This window comes from Mobula hypostoma, chromosome 9, assembly GCF_963921235.1.
Source record: "Mobula hypostoma chromosome 9, sMobHyp1.1, whole genome shotgun sequence".
Classification (NCBI taxonomy): domain Eukaryota; kingdom Metazoa; phylum Chordata; class Chondrichthyes; order Myliobatiformes; family Myliobatidae; genus Mobula; species Mobula hypostoma.
The window spans coordinates 151,275,403-151,297,406 of record NC_086105.1 but is presented as its reverse complement, the minus strand read 5'-3'; the positions used below and the strand labels follow the sequence as shown (position 1 = coordinate 151,297,406).

At 48.0% G+C, this 22,004-nt stretch overlaps 1 protein-coding gene across 2 annotated transcripts in view; it reads left to right on the top strand.

Annotated features, from left to right (window-relative positions):
- Positions 1-661: 661 nt before the first annotated feature.
- Positions 662-22,004, top strand: part of c9h8orf33 (chromosome 9 C8orf33 homolog) — a 41,205-nt gene continuing 19,862 nt past the window's right edge. Inside the window, exons 1-5 of one of the 2 annotated variants that reach the window (XM_063059487.1) lie at positions 662-716; positions 10,803-10,866; positions 11,616-11,703; positions 16,380-16,885; positions 18,449-18,539. In XM_063059487.1, the coding sequence (XP_062915557.1) occupies positions 10,858-10,866; positions 11,616-11,703; positions 16,380-16,885; positions 18,449-18,539 (694 nt within the window). In that variant the 5' untranslated portion in view covers positions 662-716; positions 10,803-10,857. Of the gene's footprint in view, positions 717-2,931; positions 2,958-10,802; positions 10,867-11,615; positions 11,704-16,379; positions 16,886-18,448; positions 18,540-22,004 lie in introns of those variants that run through there. The other variant, XM_063059488.1, reaches the window with a different exon arrangement.

Sequence of the window (22,004 nt, the reverse complement as noted above, 5' to 3'; positions counted from 1 at the left end):
CTTCATCCCTGGGAGAGGAAGGGTACTCAAAGATGGGGACAATTTGAAAGACTGGATCAGGACAGAGACTGCAAGGTTCTCCCCCACCCCAGTACAGGTGATTGGGCTTAAGAAGAAGAAAAGGGTAAGGAAGCGGGAGCAAGAGAGGAATGAAGAACAAAAATTGGGACGGAAAACAAACAAGAAAAAAGTGAGTTATTTACGTTGGGGTGGTAAGACAATGAAAATCGCTGAATGATTAAAACAACAGATACTCAGAACTGGAATTCTGTATCTGTTGCTGGGAAGTGATAAGTTGTTTTTTTTTCTTGTTTCTGTTCTTATCTCGCCAAGTCTATTTTTTATTTCACACGTGGCCTGGAGCCGATGGTTCTTTTAAAAAAACACCGGATTCTGTAAATATTAATACGAGGTAGTGTAGGTGGTGTAAACCTGGAGCAACATAAAATGCTGGAGGAGCTCGGCGGACCAAGCAACATCCATTGTAGGAAAAAAAGACAATGAAAATTATTCCTCATGAAGGGTCTCGACTGGAAAAGTCCTCTGTCTATTTCCCTCCATAGATGCTGCCTGATGTGCTGAGTGTTTGTCTCCAGCTTAATGGCGGACGACGGAACGGTGGAGCCGACGTCACGAGAAAACGCTCTATACTGGCTGGGGAGACGGACGTGATTGGTGGACTATCTGTTTCCGGTGGCGTTGACCGGGAAGAGAAGGTGAGTGCTGGTGTGGGGGGATTGTGTCCGCATCTCCCCATTGTTCTTCTTCCTGTCTCTAAAGCCGCCCGACTCTACCCTCGCCGGGGCCCATTACTTCCACTCCGACTGTTCGAGCCGGGGGCTCTGCGGTAACCAGCGGCCTGTACCCTCGGCCACATGGCCGGCCCGCCCGCCCCTCGCCCAGAGCCTCACTTCCCAGGTCTCGGCACTCCACCCCTTCAAATCCCTGCGTTGTCTGCTCTGATGAACTAAATCAAAACTAAATGCGATGTTGCGGAGCCAGACCACAGATGCAGTCCCAACGAAGGAGCACCAGCGACTTTACTTTCTTAGAAAGTTCAACTCGTCGCAGAATACTTTGACAAACTTCTGTAGATGTACTGTTGAAAGTGTCCTGATGGTTGCATCACGGGCTGGTATGGCATTTAAACGCATAGGGATGTAAGAAGATGTGGAGTCACGGGCACATCCTTCCCCAGTATCTACAGGAGGCACCACTGTCCAGAGGCAGAATCGCGTTTAATATCACTGTTACATGTCGTGAGATGTGTTGTGCGGCAGCAGTATAGTACCATACATGATAATTAAAGCTATAATTAGCTTATAATCATGAATGATTTGGATGATGGAATTGATGGCTTTGTTGCAAGGTTTGCAGACGATATGAAGATAGTTGGAGGGCAGGTAGTTCGGAGAAAGCTGAAAGGCTGCAGAAAGACTAAGGAGAATGGGCGAAGAAGTGACAGATGGAATACAGTGTCAGGAAGTGTGTGGTCATGCACTTTGGTAGAAGAAATGAAAGGGTTGACTGTTTTCTAAATGGAGCAAAAATTCAAAAAAAACTGAGGCGCAAAGGAACTTGGGAGTTCTTGTGCAGGATTCCCTAAAGGTTAATTTGCAGGTTCAGTCTGTGGTGGGTGAGGCAAATGCGATGTTAGTATTTATTTCAAAAGGACTAGAATATAAAAGCAAAGATGTAATGTTGAAACTTTATTAAACACTGGTAAGGCCTCACTTGGAGAATTGTGAGCAGTTTTTGGGCCCCTTATCTTAGAAAGATGTGCTGACACTGGAGAGGACTCAAAGAAGGTTCACAAAAATGATTCCAGGATTGAACAGCTTGTCATATGAAGAGTGTTTGATGGCTCTGGGCCTGTATTCACTAGAATTCAGAAGAATGAGGGGAGACCTCATTGGAACCAATCGAATGGTGCAGCGCCTTGATACAGTGGATGTGGAGAGGATGTTTCCTATAGTGGGGGAGTCTAAGACCAGAGGACAAAGTCTCAGAATAGAGGGGTGTCGTTTTAGAACGGAAATGAGGAATTTCTTTAGTCCGAGAGTGGTGAATCTGTGGAATTCTTTGCCACAGGCAGCTGTGGAGGCCAAGTCTTTATGTATAATTAAGGCAGAGGTTGCTAGGTTCCTGCCTGGTCAGGTCATGAAGGGATATGGGGTGAAGACAGGAGATTTGGACTGAGGGGAAATTGGATCGGCCATGATGAAATTGCAGAGCAGACTTGACTGGCCAAATGGTCTAATTCTCCTATATCTTAGGGTCTCGTAAATTACAATAAGAATTATATATATATAAAATGAAGTAAGTAGTGCAAAAAGACAGCAAAAAAATATTGAGGTAGTGTTCATGGGATCATTGTCCACTCAGAAATCTGATAGCAGAGGGGGAAGATGTTCTTGAAACATTGAGTGTGTGCTTTCAGATTCCTGTACCTCCTCCCTGACAGTAGTAATGAGAGGAGGGCATCTTCTCAATGACAGTGAGGGTCTTTAATGATGGACGCTGCCCTCTGTAGGCATTGCCTTGAAAAGGTGGCCTCGATCTGGGGAGACTAGTTGCCCATGATGGAGCTGGCTGAATCTACGATCTCTGCAGCTTTTCTGATCCTGTGCGGTGGCCCCTCCATACCAGATGGTGATGCAACCAGTCACAATGGTCTTCATGATACAACTGTAGAAATGTGCCTGGGTATTTGGTGACATACCAAATCTCCCCAAACTCCTAATGAAATGTAGCCGAGGTCGTGATTACCTCAATATGTTGGGCCCAAGAGTGATCATCAAAGATCCCCAAAATCCGGGCCGTGCTATCTTCTCACCAATCCCAAAATGATGACTGATCATTTTTTCTCCAGAGGTGCTGCCTGGCCCATTTGTGTATTGTATCTCACAGCTACCATCGGGCAGGAGGTTCAGAAGTCTAAAGTTCCACACCACCAGGTACAGGAACAGCTACTTCCCGTCAGCCACTGATTGTTGAGCCTTCTGGCATAACAATAACTGCTATGTTTTGTAGCTTCAAAGCATCAAACTAATTCCAAGGAAAACCAGAGAGGCTAGTCTTCAGTTTGTTCTTTAGAACTTCACGTATCATTGCACATTTTAAAGTTAAAGTCTATCACGAGCCTTGTGGCCCATCAGCCCGGTGCTTATGCCGATTTCTGTGGCGTGAAGCGACTGAGAGTGCGAGATAACCCCGCCCTGGATAGGACGCCAGTCTATCGCAAAGTTAACCCCCAGCATTTTTGCTGGTACCCATTCTCAGCTGGGTAGACTGGAGCATCGTGTGGTTAAGTGCCTTGCTCAAGGGCGCAACACACTGCATTGGCCGAGACTCGAACCCGCGACCTTCAGATCGTGAGCCCAACGCCCTGACCACTTGGCCACGCACCATAATTTATTATGGTTATTACATATAACCATAATAAATTATATAAACAACAAAGAAAGCTTAAACAGTATATTCACAAGATTACTTGAATATTACAATTCAACAACACTGACCACTTTGATCTCTTTGCACTAAAATGAACTTTTTTTTGTTCTAATTGTGCTCTTGTAAAAAGTAGATATAATTTAAGTTTGTATGTTTTTTTTCTTGTGAATCCTGTTTCTATGACGCTGTAAATTTTCCATTGCACCTGTGAAGACATGCACCACTCACACCCCTCTACACTGGCAGTACAGCAGATTCAAACTCCCACTGTCATCCCTCTTTACACTGGCAGTACAGTAGTTTCAAACTTCTGCACAGCCTCTCGTGGTTCCAGAACACACCTTACACAATCAGGAAAGCTCACCTACACCTCTCCTTTCTGAGGAGGCTGCAGAGAGCTGGGCGATGCTTGATAATACTCACATCACTCTACAGCGTGGTACGGAAACTGCACTGTGGTGGACAGGAAGGCTCTACAATGGGTAGTCAAAACTGCCCAACGCACCGACTGCACCAGCCTACCCGCCGTCAAGGACATGTATACAGAAAGGTGCCAGTAACATTATGAAGGATCCCACCCACCCTGCTCATGGACTGTTTGTCCCACTCCCATCATGGACAAGGTGACGTAACGTCCACACTGGGACACCAGACGCAACAACAGTTCCTTTCCCCAAGCAGTCAGGCTGATCAACACCCCCACCCACCCACTAACCCACCCCTCCACACCCTCAACCACCACTACTTTATCATTTCCTCTCAGTCACCTTGTGTACAGACACTCCTGTGCTCAGAACCACTTTGTGGGCATACAATCCATGTATATAAACAAGCTTATGTACAAACGTTTATTATGTATTTTTTATTATTCTGATGTTACTTTATTGTTTTTATGTGTGATGCATCAGATTCGGAGTAACAATTATTTTGTTCTCCTGTATACTTGTGTACTGGAAATGACATTAAATCATCTTGAATGGACTTGTGCAGATGGCAAAAAACTTGACTTTGACTTTGGGTTGAACTGATTTCATTTGCACCCTGACCGCCATTGATTTCACTGCTGCTCAGACTATTGGCTCAGCTGACCACTGGAATTTATTGCTTCAACCCTGCTCTTATCAAGACTGTTGACAGTCTCTCATACAATAAGATGGACTCTTGACCTCACGATCTACCTCGCCATGCCCTTGCGCCTTATTGTCCATCTCCGTTACACTTCCCCTGTAACTAACACTATCCAAAGTAAAATTTATTATCAAAGTATATTTATGTTACTATATATGACCTAGAGATTCATTTTCTTGTGGGAAAATATAGAAATAGATTAGAATTTGTGGAAAACCTATATATATACTGACAAACAACTAAACTGCAAAATAAGATAAATTGTGGAAATAAGTAATCCTGAGAACACATGTTGTAAAGTCCCTGAGAGTCTAGACTGTGGAATTAGTTCAGAGTAGAGTGAAGTTATCCACACTGGTTCAAGAGCTTGATGTTTGAGGGGCTTATAACTTTCCTGAACCTGGTGGTAAAGTGTACGTACTGCGGCACCTGTACCTTCTGATTGATGGTAGCAGCAAGAAGAGAGCACGTCCTGGATGGTGGGGGGCCCTGATGATGGATGCTGGTTTCTTGTGGCCGTGCTCCGTGTAGATATTGCCTGTGGTGGACTCTTTTGAGTTGTGTTATTGTTTAACCTTGTACCACCTCGATGAACCATAATGATATGATCTGAATGCACAGCACACGTGACAAGTTTACCACAGCACCTCAGTACATGTGACAGTAATAAACTGATGTGTTAGAACATGGATGTGAACATACAACCCTGGCCCCATCTCACCGATTAACCCTTTCCTTTAGAGCAGGAGTTCCCAACCTCTTTATGCCATGGACCAATACCTTTATTGGACCCCAGGTTGGGAATCTCTGCTTTAAAGACACAAAAGGTTGCCAATGCTGGATTCTGGAGCAGGAAGCATCTGCTGAAGGATTGAACAGCATCTGTGAACGGAAAAAGAAATTATTGATGTTTGGAGTGAGATCCCTGCAAGAGGACTGATGTGATTTGAGTCCTAGTGCCTGGTTCTGACCACAACCCTTCCCTCACAGATACTGCTTGATCCAGGAGTTTGTTAACCTTTTTTCTATAGCTCATCTGTGACTCCCATTCAAGTTCACATTTAATTGTCATTCAACCGTACACATGAATACAGGCTCTGAGACCGAGGGGCAAAAACAGAACTAACGTTCACACACAGCACATATAGTTACGATAGCAGGAAAAGATGTAGTCACAAAAAAATATATAGCCCAAGTCACACACATCAAAGTTGCTGGTGAACACAGCAGGCCAGGCAGCATCTCTGGGAAGAGGTACAGTCGACGTTTTGGGCCGAGACCCTTCGTCAGGACTAACTGAAAGAAGAGTTAGTAAGAGCCCAAGTCCTTGTGTTTCACGACCTGCAGGTTGATGGTGCATGGATGTTGTCCTGGAGCCAGGTTTCTGGAAAAACAAGCACACAGCCATTCCTGAGCACATCGCAGACCAACACATGCAGCCATTCCTGAGCACGTCGCAGACCAACACATGCAGCCATTCCTGAGCACGCAGACCAACACATGCAGCCATTCCTGAGCACGCAGACCAACACATGCAGCCATTCCTGAGCACGTCGCAGACCAACACATGCAGCCATTCCTGAGCACGTCGCAGACCAACACATGCAGCCATTCCTGAGCACGCAGACCAACACATGCAGCCATTCCTGAGCACGTCGCAGACCAACACATGCAGCCATTCCTGAGCACGTCGCAGACCAACACATGCAGCCATTCCTGAGCACGTCGCAGACCAACACATGCAGCCATTCCTGAGCACGTCGCAGACCAACACATGCAGCCATTCCTGAGCACGTCGCAGACCAACACGTGCAGCCATTCCTGAGCACGTCGCAGACCAACACGTGCAGCCATTCCTGAGCACGTCGCAGACCAACACGTGCAGCCATTCCTGAGCACGTCGCAGACCAACACGTGCAGCCATTCCTGAGCACGTCGCAGACCAACACGTGCAGCCATTCCTGAGCACGTCGCAGACCAACACGTGCAGCCATTCCTGAGCACGTCGCAGACCAACACGTGCAGCCATTCCTGAGCACGTCGCAGACCAACACGTGCAGCCATTCCTGAGCACGTCGCAGACCAACACGTGCAGCCATTCCTGAGCACGTCGCAGACCAACACGTGCAGCCATTCCTGAGCACGTCGCAGACCAACACGTGCAGCCATTCCTGAGCACGTCGCAGACCAACACGTGCAGCCATTCCTGAGCACGTCGCAGACCAACACGTGCAGCCATTCCTGAGCACGTCGCAGACCAACACGTGCAGCCATTCCTGAGCACGTCGCAGACCAACACGTGCAGCCATTCCTGAGCACGTCGCAGACCAACACGTGCAGCCATTCCTGAGCACATCGCAGACCAACACGTGCAGCCATTCCTGAGCACGTCGCAGACCAACACGTGCAGCCATTCCTGAGCACGTCGCAGACCAACACATGCAGCCATTCCTGAGCACGTCGCAGACCAACACATGCAGCCATTCCTGAGCATGTCGCAGACCAACACATGCAGCCATTCCTGAGCACGCAGACCAACACATGCAGCCATTCCTGAGCACGTCGCAGACCAACACATGCAGCCATTCCTGAGCACGTCGCAGACCAACACATGCAGCCATTCCTGAGCACGTCGCAGACCAACACATGCAGCCATTCCTGAGCACGTCGCAGACCAACACATGCAGCCATTCCTGAGCACGTCGCAGACCAACACATGCAGCCATTCCTGAGCACGTCGCAGACCAACACATGCAGCCATTCCTGAGCACGTCGCAGACCAACACATGCAGCCATTCCTGAGCACGTCGCAGACCAACACATGCAGCCATTCCTGAGCACGTCGCAGACCAACACGTGCAGCCATTCCTGAGCACGTCGCAGACCAACACATGCAGCCATTCCTGAGCACGTCGCAGACCAACACGTGCAGCCATTCCTGAGCACGTCGCAGACCAACACGTGCAGCCATTCCTGAGCACGTCGCAGACCAACACGTGCAGCCATTCCTGAGCACGTCGCAGACCAACACGTGCAGCCATTCCTGAGCACGTCGCAGACCAACACGTGCAGCCATTCCTGAGCACGTCGCAGACCAACACGTGCAGCCATTCCTGAGCACGTCGCAGACCAACACATGCAGCCATTCCTGAGCACGCAGACCAACACATGCAGCCATTCCTGAGCACGTCGCAGACCAACACATGCAGCCATTCCTGAGCACGTCGCAGACCAACACATGCAGCCATTCCTGAGCACGCAGACCAACACATGCAGCCATTCCTGAGCACGTCGCAGACCAACACATGCAGCCATTCCTGAGCACGTCGCAGACCAACACATGCAGCCATTCCTGAGCACGTCGCAGACCAACACATGCAGCCATTCCTGAGCACGTCGCAGACCAACACATGCAGCCATTCCTGAGCACGTCGCAGACCAACACATGCAGCCATTCCTGAGCACGTCGCAGACCAACACATGCAGCCATTCCTGAGCACGTCGCAGACCAACACATGCAGCCATTCCTGAGCACGTCGCAGACCAACACATGCAGCCATTCCTGAGCACGCAGACCAACACGTGCAGCCATTCCTGAGCACGTCGCAGACCAACACGTGCAGCCATTCCTGAGCACGTCGCAGACCAACACGTGCAGCCATTCCTGAGCACGTCGCAGACCAACACGTGCAGCCATTCCTGAGCACGTCGCAGACCAACACATGCAGCCATTCCTGAGCACGTCGCAGACCAACACGTGCAGCCATTCCTGAGCACGTCGCAGACCAACACATGCAGCCATTCCTGAGCACGTCGCAGACCAACACATGCAGCCATTCCTGAGCACGTCGCAGACCAACACGTGCAGCCATTCCTGAGCACGTCGCAGACCAACACGTGCAGCCATTCCTGAGCACGTCGCAGACCAACACGTGCAGCCATTCCTGAGCACGTCGCAGACCAACACGTGCAGCCATTCCTGAGCACGTCGCAGACCAACACGTGCAGCCATTCCTGAGCACGCAGACCAACACATGCAGCCATTCCTGAGCACGTCACAGACCAACACATGCAGCCATTCCTGAGCACGTCGCAGACCAACACATGCAGCCATTCCTGAGCACGCAGACCAACACATGCAGCCATTCCTGAGCACGTCGCAGACCAACACATGCAGCCATTCCTGAGCACGTCGCAGACCAACACATGCAGCCATTCCTGAGCACGTCGCAGACCAACACATGCAGCCATTCCTGAGCACGTCGCAGACCAACACATGCAGCCATTCCTGAGCACGTCGCAGACCAACACATGCAGCCATTCCTGAGCACGTCGCAGACCAACACAGGCAGCTTGTTCTTCACCGAGGAAGCTCTGGAGAGCAGTAGCAATGGGAGGGGCCAGCACAGACTCCAGCAAAGCACCTCGCCACCCCTAAAGCATTGGTGTTTTCTGCTGATCTTGGCTGGTGTGGGATCTTGGCTCTTTGGTGTTTTCTTTTTGTGATCCCAAGACCTTGTTGAACATTGATAATGTAGAATACTGGCTCATTGGTGAGACTGATGGCGGGGGTGGGGGGGGTGCCTGCATGGCCTCAGTTGTGGCACAGACCAGTGTCTCGTGCCTGTTGCAGCCGGCAGGGAAGAAGATGCTGGAGATGACTGAGCTGCTGGAGTGGGGGCTGGTTCCTCCTGGCCCTGCTGCCCTCCAGTGTTCGCTCGGTGGAAGACAAGCTGGATTGTGTCTGTGGCTGAACTTGCACGAGATGAGGAACTGCTGCGTGCTTGTGCTTGTAGAAACGTGGTTCCAGGACAACGTCCCATGCACCATCATTCTACAGGCTCTTGTAATTTTATGTTTTTCTGCTATCATAATTATATGTGACTCTTGGTTCTCTGGTCCCAGAAGAACACTGTTTTGTTTGGCTGTATTCATGTGTATGGTTGGCTGATAATTAAACTTGAACTTGATTTCACATATTATAGTTGTCTGAGTGACAGCCACTTGGGAGCAGAGCGATTGTACCCTTTCATAGAAACATAGAAAATAGGTGCAGGAGTAGGCCATTCGGCCCTTCGAGCCTGCACCGCCATTCAGTATGATCATGGCTGATCTTCCAACTCAGAACCCTGCACCAGCCTTCCCTCCATACCCCTGATCCCTTTAGCCACAAGGGCCATATCTAACTCCCTCTTAAATATAGCCAATGAACTGGCCTCAACTGTTTCCTGTGGCAGAGAATTCCACAGATTCACCACTCTCTGTGTGAAGAAGTTTTTCCTAATCTCGGTCCTAAAAGGCTTCCCCTTTATCCTCAAACTGTGACCCCTTGTTCTGGACTTCCCCAACATCGGGAACAATCTTCCTGCATCTAGCCTGTCCAATCCCTTTAGGATTTTATACGTTTCGATCAGATCCCCCCTCAATCTTCTAAATTCCAACGAGTATAAGCCTAGTTCATCCAGTCTTTCATCATATGAAAGTCCTGCCATCCCAGGAATCAATCTGGTGAACCTTCTTTGTATTCCCTCTATGGCAAGGATGTCTTTCCTCAGATTAGGGGACCAAAACTGCACACAATACTCCAGGTGTGGTCTCACCAAGGCCTTGTACAACTGCAGTAGTACCTCCCTGCTCCTGTACTCGAATCCTCTCGCTATAAATGCCAGCATACCATTCGCCTTTTTCACCGCCTGCTGTACCTGCATGCCCACTTTCAATGACTGGTGTATAATGACACCCAGGTCTCGTTGCACCTCCCCTTTTCCTAATCGGCCACCATTCAGATAATAATCTGTTTTCCTGTTTTTGCCACCAAAGTGGATAATTTCACATTTATCCACATTAAATTGCATCTGCCATGAATTTGCCCACTCACCTAACCTATCCAAGTCACCTTGCATCTTCCTCACAGCTAACACTGCCGCCCAGCTTCGTGTCATCCGCAAACTTGGAGATGCTGCATTTAATTCTCTCATCCAAGTCATTAATATATATTGTAAACAACTGGGGTCCCAGCACTGAGCCTTGCGGTACCCCACTAGTCACCGCCTGCCATTCTGAAAAGGTCCCGTTTATTCCCACTCTTTGCTTCCTGTCTGCCAACCAATTCTCTATCCACATCAATACCTTACCCCCAATACCGTGTGCTTTAAGTTTGCACACTAATCTCCTGTGTGGGATCTTGTCAAAAGCCTTGTCACTGGGTTCTGTTGTTTCAGGCGCCCGGGCTGAGCACTGCTGTGTGGAGGAGCCCAGCGATTTCTAGATATCTTCATGGAGGAAGTAAGTAAAGTTGACAATTAGTTTTTAATTCATTTTTATTTAGAGCAGGGGTTTCAGACTTGGTGTCCATGGACCCCTTGTTTAATGGTTTTGGTCCACAGCAGAAAAGAAAGTTGGAAATCCCTGATTTGGAGATTACCGGCCACCAAGCCCGCACCACCCAATTTCACACATCTGATCAGTGAGCCTACTAATCTGTGCAATATGTCTTTGGAACTGGTATGTATCTGGAATGTGGGAGGAAACTGCAATGAGAATTTGAAAATCAGGACTTGGGTTAACTGGGAGCCATCATAGGTCAGTGAGTATGGGAGTGATGCACAAAGAGGGTGGTTTGAGATGTGTCCCTGGCAATTCTGTGGGGCAGTTGAGTCAGTAGATGACCAAGGCTGGAAAGAGGTCCCAGTAGCAGAAGAGCTGAGGCAGAGCCAGTGTTTACTGATATGAGAATCAATCTCATGGATGGTGTGGAGATACGGTCCAAAACTGAGGAACCAAGGACAGAGAGGGCTTTGGTCTTCCTGATATCTACATAGAGGAGATGTCTGATTCTCCAAAACCAAGGGACAGATGGGGGTGGTGGTGTCGGGAGAGATGGTATGGAGACAGGTGCAAATCTTGATGGGCATCGTGTTCATTAGTTGTGGGAAGGGGCCAAGGACAGATCTTGGTCAGGGTGGTGTGAATTACCAAAAGGAGTTTACTCTGTCTTTACTCACAAGTCCGTTCTCTGAAATGTCCCGTTACAGACTCTTGAGGGCACTGCCCAGGAGGAACTGGATACAGGCATCCAGCAGCTGCAGACTGGAGTCAGTCAGCTCCTGGTGACAGAGCAAGGTGAGCAGACACACCATGGCTAGGTGCTGCCTGAACGGTGCAGACCCCAGTGCCATCTGATGGGCAATGAGTTCCAGTCACCAAGCCCGTCACCTTCAAAGTTCAAAGTCAATTTATCATCACATTCTGTATATGCCACCATGCACAACCCTGAGACCGTACACATACAGTATATGTCACCATATACAACCTGAGACCATGTTCATTCTGTATATGTCACTATATATAACCCTGAGACCCCATGTACATACAGTATATGTCACTATATATAATCCTGGGACCATATATACTGTATATGTCACCATATACCACCCTGAGATTAATTTTCTTGTGGGCATTCACAGTAACTACATAAAAACAACAAAAGCAAACAAAATAATAATAATAAATATTGAGAACATGAGATGAAGAGTCCTTGAAAGTGAGTCCATAGGTTGTGGGAACAGTTCAGTGATGGTGAGTGAAGTTATCCCTTTGGTTCAGGAGCCTGATGGTTGAGGGTTAATAACTGTTTCTGAACCCGTTGGTGTGGGACCTGAGGCTCCTGTACCACCTTCCTGATGGCAGCAACGAGAAGAGAGCATGAGCTGGGTGGTGGGGAGACCCTGATGATGGATGCTGCTTTCCTGTGACAACACTCTATGTAGATGTGCTCAATGGTGGGGAGGGCTTTACCCACGATGGACTGGGCTGTACTATCCCATAACCTTTATGCCATCCCTCCCGTCTCCCACACGCCTGGGCCCTGCTTCCTTCCACTAACCTCTGCCCCTACCCACTCCCATTTCTGTCAGGTCTGCTCTCTCCCATCAACCTTTGACCTTGCCTTCGTTCTGTTAACCTTTGACCAATACAATCTGTCTGCTTCCATTAATCCTGAACAGTTTTGGGACTCCTCTGGCATGATGATCCGTTCTCAGGGCGGGGGACAAACACCTCATAATTCTTCGAGGTAACCTCCAACCTGATGGCCCAAACATTGTTTTCCCTCTTCTCTTCCCCACTTTGGCCTCTTACCTCTTCACACTTGCCTAACATCAGCCCCTGGTGGTCTCCCTCCCTCCCTTCTCCACTTCTATCAGATTACTTCTTCACCAGCCCTTTATCTTTTCCTCCTATCACCTCCCGGCTTCTCACTTGATCCCTCAACATCCTGACTTCACCTATCACCTTCCTGCGTGTCCTGCTCCCCCCCCGCCCCCCCCCCAGTGGCTGATGAAGGGTCCCAGCCTGATCCCGAATGTATATTCCTCTCCATGGATGCTGCCGATCCTGTTCAGTTCCTCCAGCATTTTGTGTGTGTCGTGGTTGTTATGGGATCAAAGTCCTCATAGAATCAATAACTTGTGGTGTGGGCCAGCATGGCCTTTGGGTCTGTGTTTCTAACACTCTGATTAAATCAACTCGGCGTTTGTAGCTTTGCAGGTTACAGTTCATCAAATACTTACCCCAGATGTTGTTGACTTTGAAGAGGGTTTCCACGTCTATTGCCCATTCAGGCAGCCAGTTCCAAATCCACTATCGCTGTTTGAAGGAGAATACCTCCCTCATTCCCCTCTTAATCTTTTACCTAGGAACTGAATCAAATGTGCCAAATTACTGATTTCCCATCCAAGATAAATGGGCCATTTTTACCCTGGACCGGCCTGATCTGCTGAGTTCCTCCCGCATATTGTGTGCAATGCTGTCAATTTTCTTTTGCCCTTTGGATCCTGGAATGGCAGTGTGTCAAAGGAGCCAGAAGTGACAAGAGAAACCCTAAACGCAAGAGATTCTGCAGATGCTGGAAATCCAGAGCAACGCGCAGAAAATGCTGGAGGATCACAAGTTTTCTGCCCAAGACACTTTTATCAGGATTTGGTGAAGGGACTCGACTGCGTCTCCCCTTCTGTAGACGCTATCTGACCTGTTGGGTTCCTCCTGCAGTTTGTATGTGCTGATGAGGAAGATCTCTCATACAATGAACAGTTCTGGTTGGGAGCAGACAGGTGGGGAGGTAGATTTTTCTTCAGGTATCTGAAAGCGAAGAGTATGCAGGGATGCAGGGTGAAGACAGAGCAGTGGAAGTGGTTGCCCTGACATAGACACATTGAATGTGCTGGGAAGCCCTGTCCATTTGGAAAACTTCCTGTTGTTTTATGCACTTCAATTAAATCTACATTCAGCTTCCTTTCTTCCAAAGACACGTCCTCTGTCCATCTGCCCATCATAACTACTGTACGGTTTTTACTGCAAACAACGTTCTGGCGTATCTGCTCTGCCCCTCTGCCCCTCTGCCGTGCTGACCTGCTCTTCCTGCTGTAAAGTGACTGCACATACCTAGCAACGTACACACCCCCTGCTCTGGTATCAAGGGTCAGCAACATTAAATTACTTGGTGTTGACAATTCAGGGGATCTGGCCTGGGCTCAGCATGTAGGTGCCATTACAAAGAAAGCACGGCAGCACCTCTTCTTCCTTAGAAGTTTGTGAAGATTCAGCGTGTCTTCTGAAACTTTGACAAACTTCTACAGATGTGTGGTGGAGATGCTAACTGTCTGCATCACAACCTGGTATGGAAACACCCATGCCCTTGAATAGAAGAGCCTACACAAAGTAGTGGATACAGTCCAGTCAATCACAGGTAGAGCCCTCCCCACCACTGAGTACATCTAGATGGAGCATTGTCGCAGGAAAGCAGCATCCATCATGAAGCACCACCCGACCACCCAGCTCGTGCTCTCTTCTCACTGCTGCCATCAGGAAAGAGGTACAGGAGCCTCAGGACTCACACCACCAGGTTCGGGAACAGTTATTAACCCTCAACCATCAGGCTCTTGAACCAGAGGGGACAACTTCACTCACCATCACTGAACCGTTCACACAACCTATGGACTCACTTTCAAGGGCGTTTCATCTCAAGTTCTCGGTATTTATTGCTTATTTATTTGTCATAGTCATTTTGCTTGTTTTTTTTTCTTTGTATTTAATGTGAATGCCGGCAACAAAATGAATCTCAGGGTTGTATATGGTGACATATATGGGGTTAGATAGTGAGTGCCTCACCCTCCTTGTATCCCTTATCAACCTGTGCCACTCCCTTCAGGATGCTAGGGATGTGATCACCAAGTTGCCTTTGTTCCTCTAGACCAGGGGTTCCTAACCTTGTTTATACCATGGACCCTTACCATGAACCGAGGGGCCCATTGTCCCCGGGTTGGGAACCCCTGCTCTGGATTTCTCAGTATCTTACTGTTTCTCATGAGTTCTTTTAATTTGATCCTGCCCCGACTGTTTTAGCGTGTTGTCTGCCTTCAGTCCTGTTTGTCAGATTTCAGTCCTCCTGACTTGTCCATAACTATTCCCATTACCATCTGGAACCACGTCCCCATCAACCAAACCTCCTGACTTGTCCGTGACTATTCCCTTACCATCTGGAACCACGTCCCCATCAACCAAACCTCCTGACTTGTCCGTGACTATTCCCTTACCATCTGGAACCACGTCCCCATCAACCAAACCTCCTGACTTGTCCGTAACTATTCCCATTACCATCTGGAGCCACGTCCCCATCAACCAAACCTCCTGACTTGTCCGTAACTATTCCCATTACCATCTGGAACCACGTCCCCATCAACCAAACCTCCTGACTTGTCCGTGACTATTCCCATTACCATCTGAAACCACGTCCCCATCAACCAAACCTCCTGACTTGTCCGTGACTATTCCCTTTACCATCTGGAACCACGTCCCCATCAACCAAACCTCCTGACTTGTCCGTGACTATTCCCATACCATCTGGAACCACGTCCCCATCAACCAAACCTCCTGACTTGTCCGTAACTATTCCCATTACCATCTGGAACCACGTCCCCATCAACCAAACCTCCTGACTTGTCCGTGACTATTCCCATTACCATCTGGAACCACGTCCCCATCAACCAAACCTCCTGACTTGTCCGTGACTATTCCCATTACCATCTGGAACCACGTCCCCATCAACCAAACCTCTGACTTGTCCATAACTATTCCCATTACCATCTGGAACCACGTCCCCATCAACCAAACCTCCTGACTTGTCCGTGACTATTCCCATTACCATCTGGAACCACGTCCCCATCAACCAAACCTCCTGACTTGTACGTAACTATTCCCATTACCATCTGGAACCACGTCCCCATCAACTAAACCTCCTGACTTGTCCGTAACTATTCCCATTACCATCTGGAACCACGTCTCCATCAACCAAACCTCCTGACTTGTCCGTAACTATTCCCTTACCATCTGGAACCACGTCCCCATCAACCAAACCTCCTGACTTGTCCGTAACTATTCCCATTACCATCTGGAACCACGTCCCCATCAACCAAACCTCCTGCTTTTGTTTTATCAGCCAGCTTCATTTACCCTGCGGTTTAGTGCTTCGAAAGTCTGGGTGATGATTCCTCGACGCAAGGGAGGCCAGTGCCCAGGATTGATCTGGCTGAGTTTACAACTTTCTGCAGCTTTTTCCGATCCTGTGCAGTGGCCCCTCTGTACCAGACAGTAATGCAGCCAGTTAGAATGCTCTCCACGGTAATCTGTAGAAACTTGCGAGAGTTACCAGATCTCTGTTACCTATATCAAACTCTCCCAGGGTTTCACAGAGTAGATATTCCGCATTGTGTTTGTCCAACTAATTATTTTTTTCTCGGCAGCTCTGAATTCGACCACTGCAGATCATCGGCCAGACTCCAGGAGCTGTAGCCAGTCACGTTGTAGCTTCCAGTTTGACTGTGACGTTCCTAAGGGGAGGAGTGATGCCCCAACAGGGGCGCACTCAGCTCACAGCTGCTTAACCTCCAGGCCCAGAGACTCTGACAGGCCACAACAGAGTGACGACATAGCTGCTGTTCTTCATGGCCCAGGACAGGAACTGCAATCCTCCCCCAGAGAACTGAGCTGCGAGCCTGAACTGAACTCTGCCACCTCTGACCCTGAGGCACTTAATCATTTCAGAGAGTCGAAGGCCAATCCCACACGGATCGAACAGCTTGGGGATGTTGAAAGCTCAGCTTCCAAACCCTTGCCAAAGAAGAAGAAGAAGAATAGAGCGGGCCATAGTAAAGCCCCCGCGCGGCTCTTGAAAGAGCAGAAGGAACTGAGCCACAATACTACGGGAGGAGAGAGGATCTGCAAGGGTTCGATAGGAGTACAGAGTCTGGTATGGAAACTGGGATGTCTCATAGGGCAGTACACCACAGGTATAGGCCCTTCGGCCCAACTAATCCAGGCTAACCATGGTGTCCACCCAGCCAATCCCAATTTCCTGCGTGCGGCTCGAACCCTGTCCTTCCAATTTCCAACAACCCTCCCCCCTGCCACCGCCCCCCCCCCCCACATGTACCTGTCCAAGTGGTTATTAAACGGTACTGTTGTGGTCAGACCACACGGTGTATTGTGGGCAGTACAAGAAAAGATGTTCTGGAATTGGAGAGGGTCCAGAGTAGGGGATCCCAATCTTTTTCATACCATGGACCCCTGCCATTAACCAAGGAGTCTGAGGAGCCCGTGTTGGGAAGCCGTGCTCTCCAGGATATTCACAAGAATAATCCCGGGAATGAAAGCATTAACAGGAGGAGCGTTTGATGGCTCTGAGCCTCTACTCACTAGGGTTTAGAAGAATGAGACAGGAACTCATTGAAATAGAATATTGAAAGGCCTAGATAGAGTGGCCGTGGAGAGGATGTTTCCAGTAGTGGGGATGGGGGACGCCTAGGATCAGAGGCACATCCATTTAGAATGGAGATGGGGAATTTGCCTAGCCAGAGGGTGATGAATTTGTGGAATTCATTGCCACAGACGACTGTGGAGACCAGATCATTGGATATATTTAAGTCCATACGGCATAAGAGCAGAATTAGGCCATTCAACCTATCGAGTCTGCTCTGCCATTCCATCATGGATCCCACTCAACCCTATACGTGCCTTCTTGCCGTTTCTTTTGATACTCTGACCAATCAGGAAATGACCAACTTCCGCTTTAAATATACACGTGGACTTGGCCTCCACGCCGTCTGTGGCAGAGCATTCCACAGATTTACTACTCTCTAGACAAAGTATTTCTTCCTTACCGCTGTTCTAAAAGGTTGCCCCTGAATTTTGAGGCTGTTCCCTCTAGTTCTGGATACCCCCACCACAGGAAACATCCTCTCCACATCCACCCTGTCTAGTCTTTTCAACGTTTAGTATGTTTCAATGAGAGCCCCCCCCCCATTCTTCTAAATTCCAGTGAGTACAGGCCCAAAGCTGCCATATGCTCCTCATATGTTAACCCCTTCATTCCTGGAATCATCTTGGTGACTCTCCTCTGGACTCTCTCTATTGATAACACATTCTTTCTGAGATATGGGGCCCAAAACTTGGAGGTTGATACGTTCTTGATTAGTCAAAGATTAAGGGTAGAAGGTAGGAGAATGGGGGTTGAGGGGCATAATGTATCAGGCATGATAGAATGGCAGAACAGACTCGATAGGCTGAATGGCCTAATTATGCTCCTATGTCTTATGGTCATAGCCTTTCATTTCTCTTTCAGCCATTTTATCTGTAACGTGCGCAGGCGATGGAGGTTCTGTGTTCTGAGACACTGCAGAGGTTTAAGGTGCATTCTCCTGCCTTTCTTCACATGTTCCACAATATGGGTTGTGTCACGTGTCTTGCAGCTGGTATTTGTATGTGTTGGAATGCCTGTGTGCTACTGTAACATCCCCACTTTCTCCACTCCCAGTCTGCAGAAGAACAGCTCCGGAGAGAAGTGGACTGGTGCATTGAACAGCTGGAACTAGGCCTGCGCTCCCAGAAAAGCAGCCAGAAACAAGGTGTGTTCCAGAGTCTGGGAATCGTCCGGCCCGACTGGGTCGTTTCCTCAGCTTCTTTACCTTTGTAGTTAACATCACTGCTTAGTCAACTGTCCATTGTCCAGATCAATGGTTACAACTCTATTCTTTACAGTGGTGCTAGAAAGGATTTTCTCTATTTCTGCATAAATATGACCTAAAATGTGATCAGATCTTCACACGTCCTAAAACTAGATAAAGAGAATCCAATTAAATAAATATCAAAACAAAAATTACGCTTGTTCATTTATTTGTTAAGAAAAATGATCCAATATTGCATATATTTGTTGGAAAAAGTATGTGAACCTCTGGGGTTCTGCAAAAGCTATTTGAAGACTGGTGTCCCAATCAATAAGATGAGATTGGAGATGTGGGTTGTAGAGGTGCCCTGTCCTATATATTTAAAAAAAAAAGTCACACAGAGTCAGGTTACTGACAGAGCCTGCTCTTCTCCAGAAAGATCTGTTTATATGCACCATGTCTCAATCAAAACAACTTCCAAAGGACTTTAGAAGAATTGTAGAGATGCATGAAGCTGGAAAAAAGACATTTCTAAAGACCTGAGTGTTCAACAGTCCACAGTGAGAAAAATTGTTTACAAATGGAGGAAACTCTGTACTGTTGCTACTCAGCCTAGGAGTGGGCATCCTGCACAGATCACACCAAGAGCACAATGTACAGTGCTGAAGGAGGTGAAAAAGAACCCAAGGGTAACAGCGAAAGACCTGCAGAAATCTCTAGAACTTGCTAAAGGCTCTGTTCATGTGTCCACTATAAGAAAAACACTGAACAAGAATGGTGTTCATGGAAGGACACCACGGAGGAAACCACTGCTCTCCAAAACATTGCAGCGCATCTCAAGTTTGCAAAACACCACTTGGATGTTCTACAACGCTCCTGGGACAATGTTCTGTGGACAGTTGAGACAAAGTTGAACTTTTTGGTGGAAATGCACATTGCTATGTTTGGAGGAAAAAGGACACTGCACACCAGCACCAAAACCTCATCCCAACTGTGAAGCATGGTGGAAGGAGCATTGTGGTTTGGGGCCATTTTGCTGCCTCAGGGCCTCGACAGTTTGCAATCATTTGAGGGAACAATGAATTCAAAACTGTTTCAAGAAATTTTACAGGAGAACTTTGGGATAGCAATCTGTCACCTGAAGCTTAACAGAAGTTGGAAAATGTAACAAGACAATGATCGAAAGACAAGAGTAAATCAACAACAGAATGGTTTAAAAAGAAGAACATTCGTGTTTTGCAATGGCTGAGTCAAAGTCCTGATATTAATCCTATAGAAATGTTATGGAAGGGCCTGAAGCAAGCAGTTCATGCAAGAAAGCCCACCAACATCTCAGAGTTGAAGGAGTTTTGTAAGGAGGAATAGCCTAAAATTCCTCCAAGCCGATGTGCAGGTCTGATCAACAGTTACCAGAAACGTTTGTTTGAAGTTACAGTATTGCTGTAAAAGGGGGGTCACATCAGTTAGTGAAAGCAAAGGTTCACATACTTTTTCCAACAAACACATGTTATATTGGATCATTTTTCTCTATAAATAAATGAACAAGTATAATGCTTTTTTGTGTTTTTTTTAATTGGATTCTCTTTATCTAGCTTTCGGACTTGCGTGAAGATCTGATCACATTTTAGCTCATATTTATGCAGAAATAGAGAAAGTTTTAAAGGGGTCACAAACCTTCTAGCACCCCTGTGCAATCTTACCACCTGGTATTTGAAATCACAGCACAGTACAGGCCCTTTGGCCCACACTGTTGTGCTGACTCGAGTCTGCACGGGGAAAGGGTTGGTGGAGTTGTGGATAGTATCGAAGGTTGTGGTACGTTACAATGGGACATTGACAGGATGCAGAGCTGGGCTGACAAGTGGCAGATGGAGTTCGATACGGAAAAGTGTGAAGTGATTCACTTTGGAAGGTTGAATTTGAAGGTGGAATACAGGAAGAGAAGGACCTTGGGGGTCATGTCCATAGATCACTTAAATTTGCTATGCAGCAAGTATAGGGTGCTTAAGAAGGCATATGGTGTGTTGGCCTTCATTAATCACGGTTCCAGAGCCGTAATGTTGCGGCTCTATAAAATTCTGGTTGGACCAATTTGGAATATTGTGTTCAGTTTGGGTCGCCTCATTACAGGAAAGATGTGGGATGCTCTATCCTCGCAACAGAGAACTCTGTCTATTCCCCTAACTATACTATCCCCAATTACCACTACATTTCTCCTCTTTCCCCCCTCCTGAATGGCTCCCTGCCTACAGCCCCCACTCTCATCCGCACAGGGAGCAAGAATCTCAGACCTGTTGGACAAGCTCGAGGGCTGAGGCTCCTGCAGTACTGTCTCTTGGATCCCACTACCCGCCTCACTCACAGTCACACCCTCCTGTCCCTGCCCACAGATTGAATTTGAGGCAGCTCATCTAATGGTTGTGACTACCTCCTGAACAGAGAATCCAGGTAACCCTTCCCCTCCTGATGTGTCACAGTGTTTGAAGCTCAGATTCCAGGTCATCACTTTGAGCCCGAGTTCCTCGAGCAGCCAACACTTGCTGCAGATGTGGTCACCAGGAACCACAATGGGGTCCACCAGCTCCCACATCATGCAGCTACAGCACATCTCCTGATCCTGCATCCTCCCTACTTTACTTAATTAGCTGTAATTTAGTGACTTTTTATTCAACCACTACAAAAGCCTAACCTGCTACTCACCTGTGCTTCCTTGCTGAAGCCCCTTGAGCCAAAGCCTCAAATTCCCACTCCTGCACTGGTCCACTCACACAATGGCTGCTCTGCTTTGACCCTGTTTTACTTTTATTTGCTCCTGCTAATGAATCGCGAATCAATTGATCAGGCAGTAATATAGAAACATAGAAAAATAGGTGCAGGAGTAGGCCATTCGGCCCTTCGAGCCTGCACCGCCATTTATTATGATCATGGCTGATCATCCAACTCAGAACCCCGCCCCAGCCTTCCCTCCATACCCCCGACCCCTGTAGCCACAAGGGCCATATCTAACTCCCTCTTAAACATAGCCAATGAACTGGCCTCAACAGTTTGCTGTGGCAGAGAATTCCACAGATTCACCACTCTCTGTGTGAAGAAGTTTTTCCTAATCTCGGTCCTAAAAGGCTTCCCCTCTATCCTCAAACTATGACCCCTCATTCTGGACTTCCCCAACATCGGGAACAATCTTCCTGCATCTAGCCTGTCCAATCCCTTTAGGATCTTATACGTTTCAATCAGATCCCCCCTCAATCTTCTAAATTCCAACGAGTACAAGCCCAGTTCATCCAGTCTTTCTTCATATGAAAGTCCTGCCATCCCAGGAATCAATCTGGTGAACCTTCTTTGTACTCCCTCTATGGCAAAGATGTCTTTCCTCAGATTAGGGGACCAAAACTGCACACAATACTCCAGGTGTGGTCTCACCAAGGC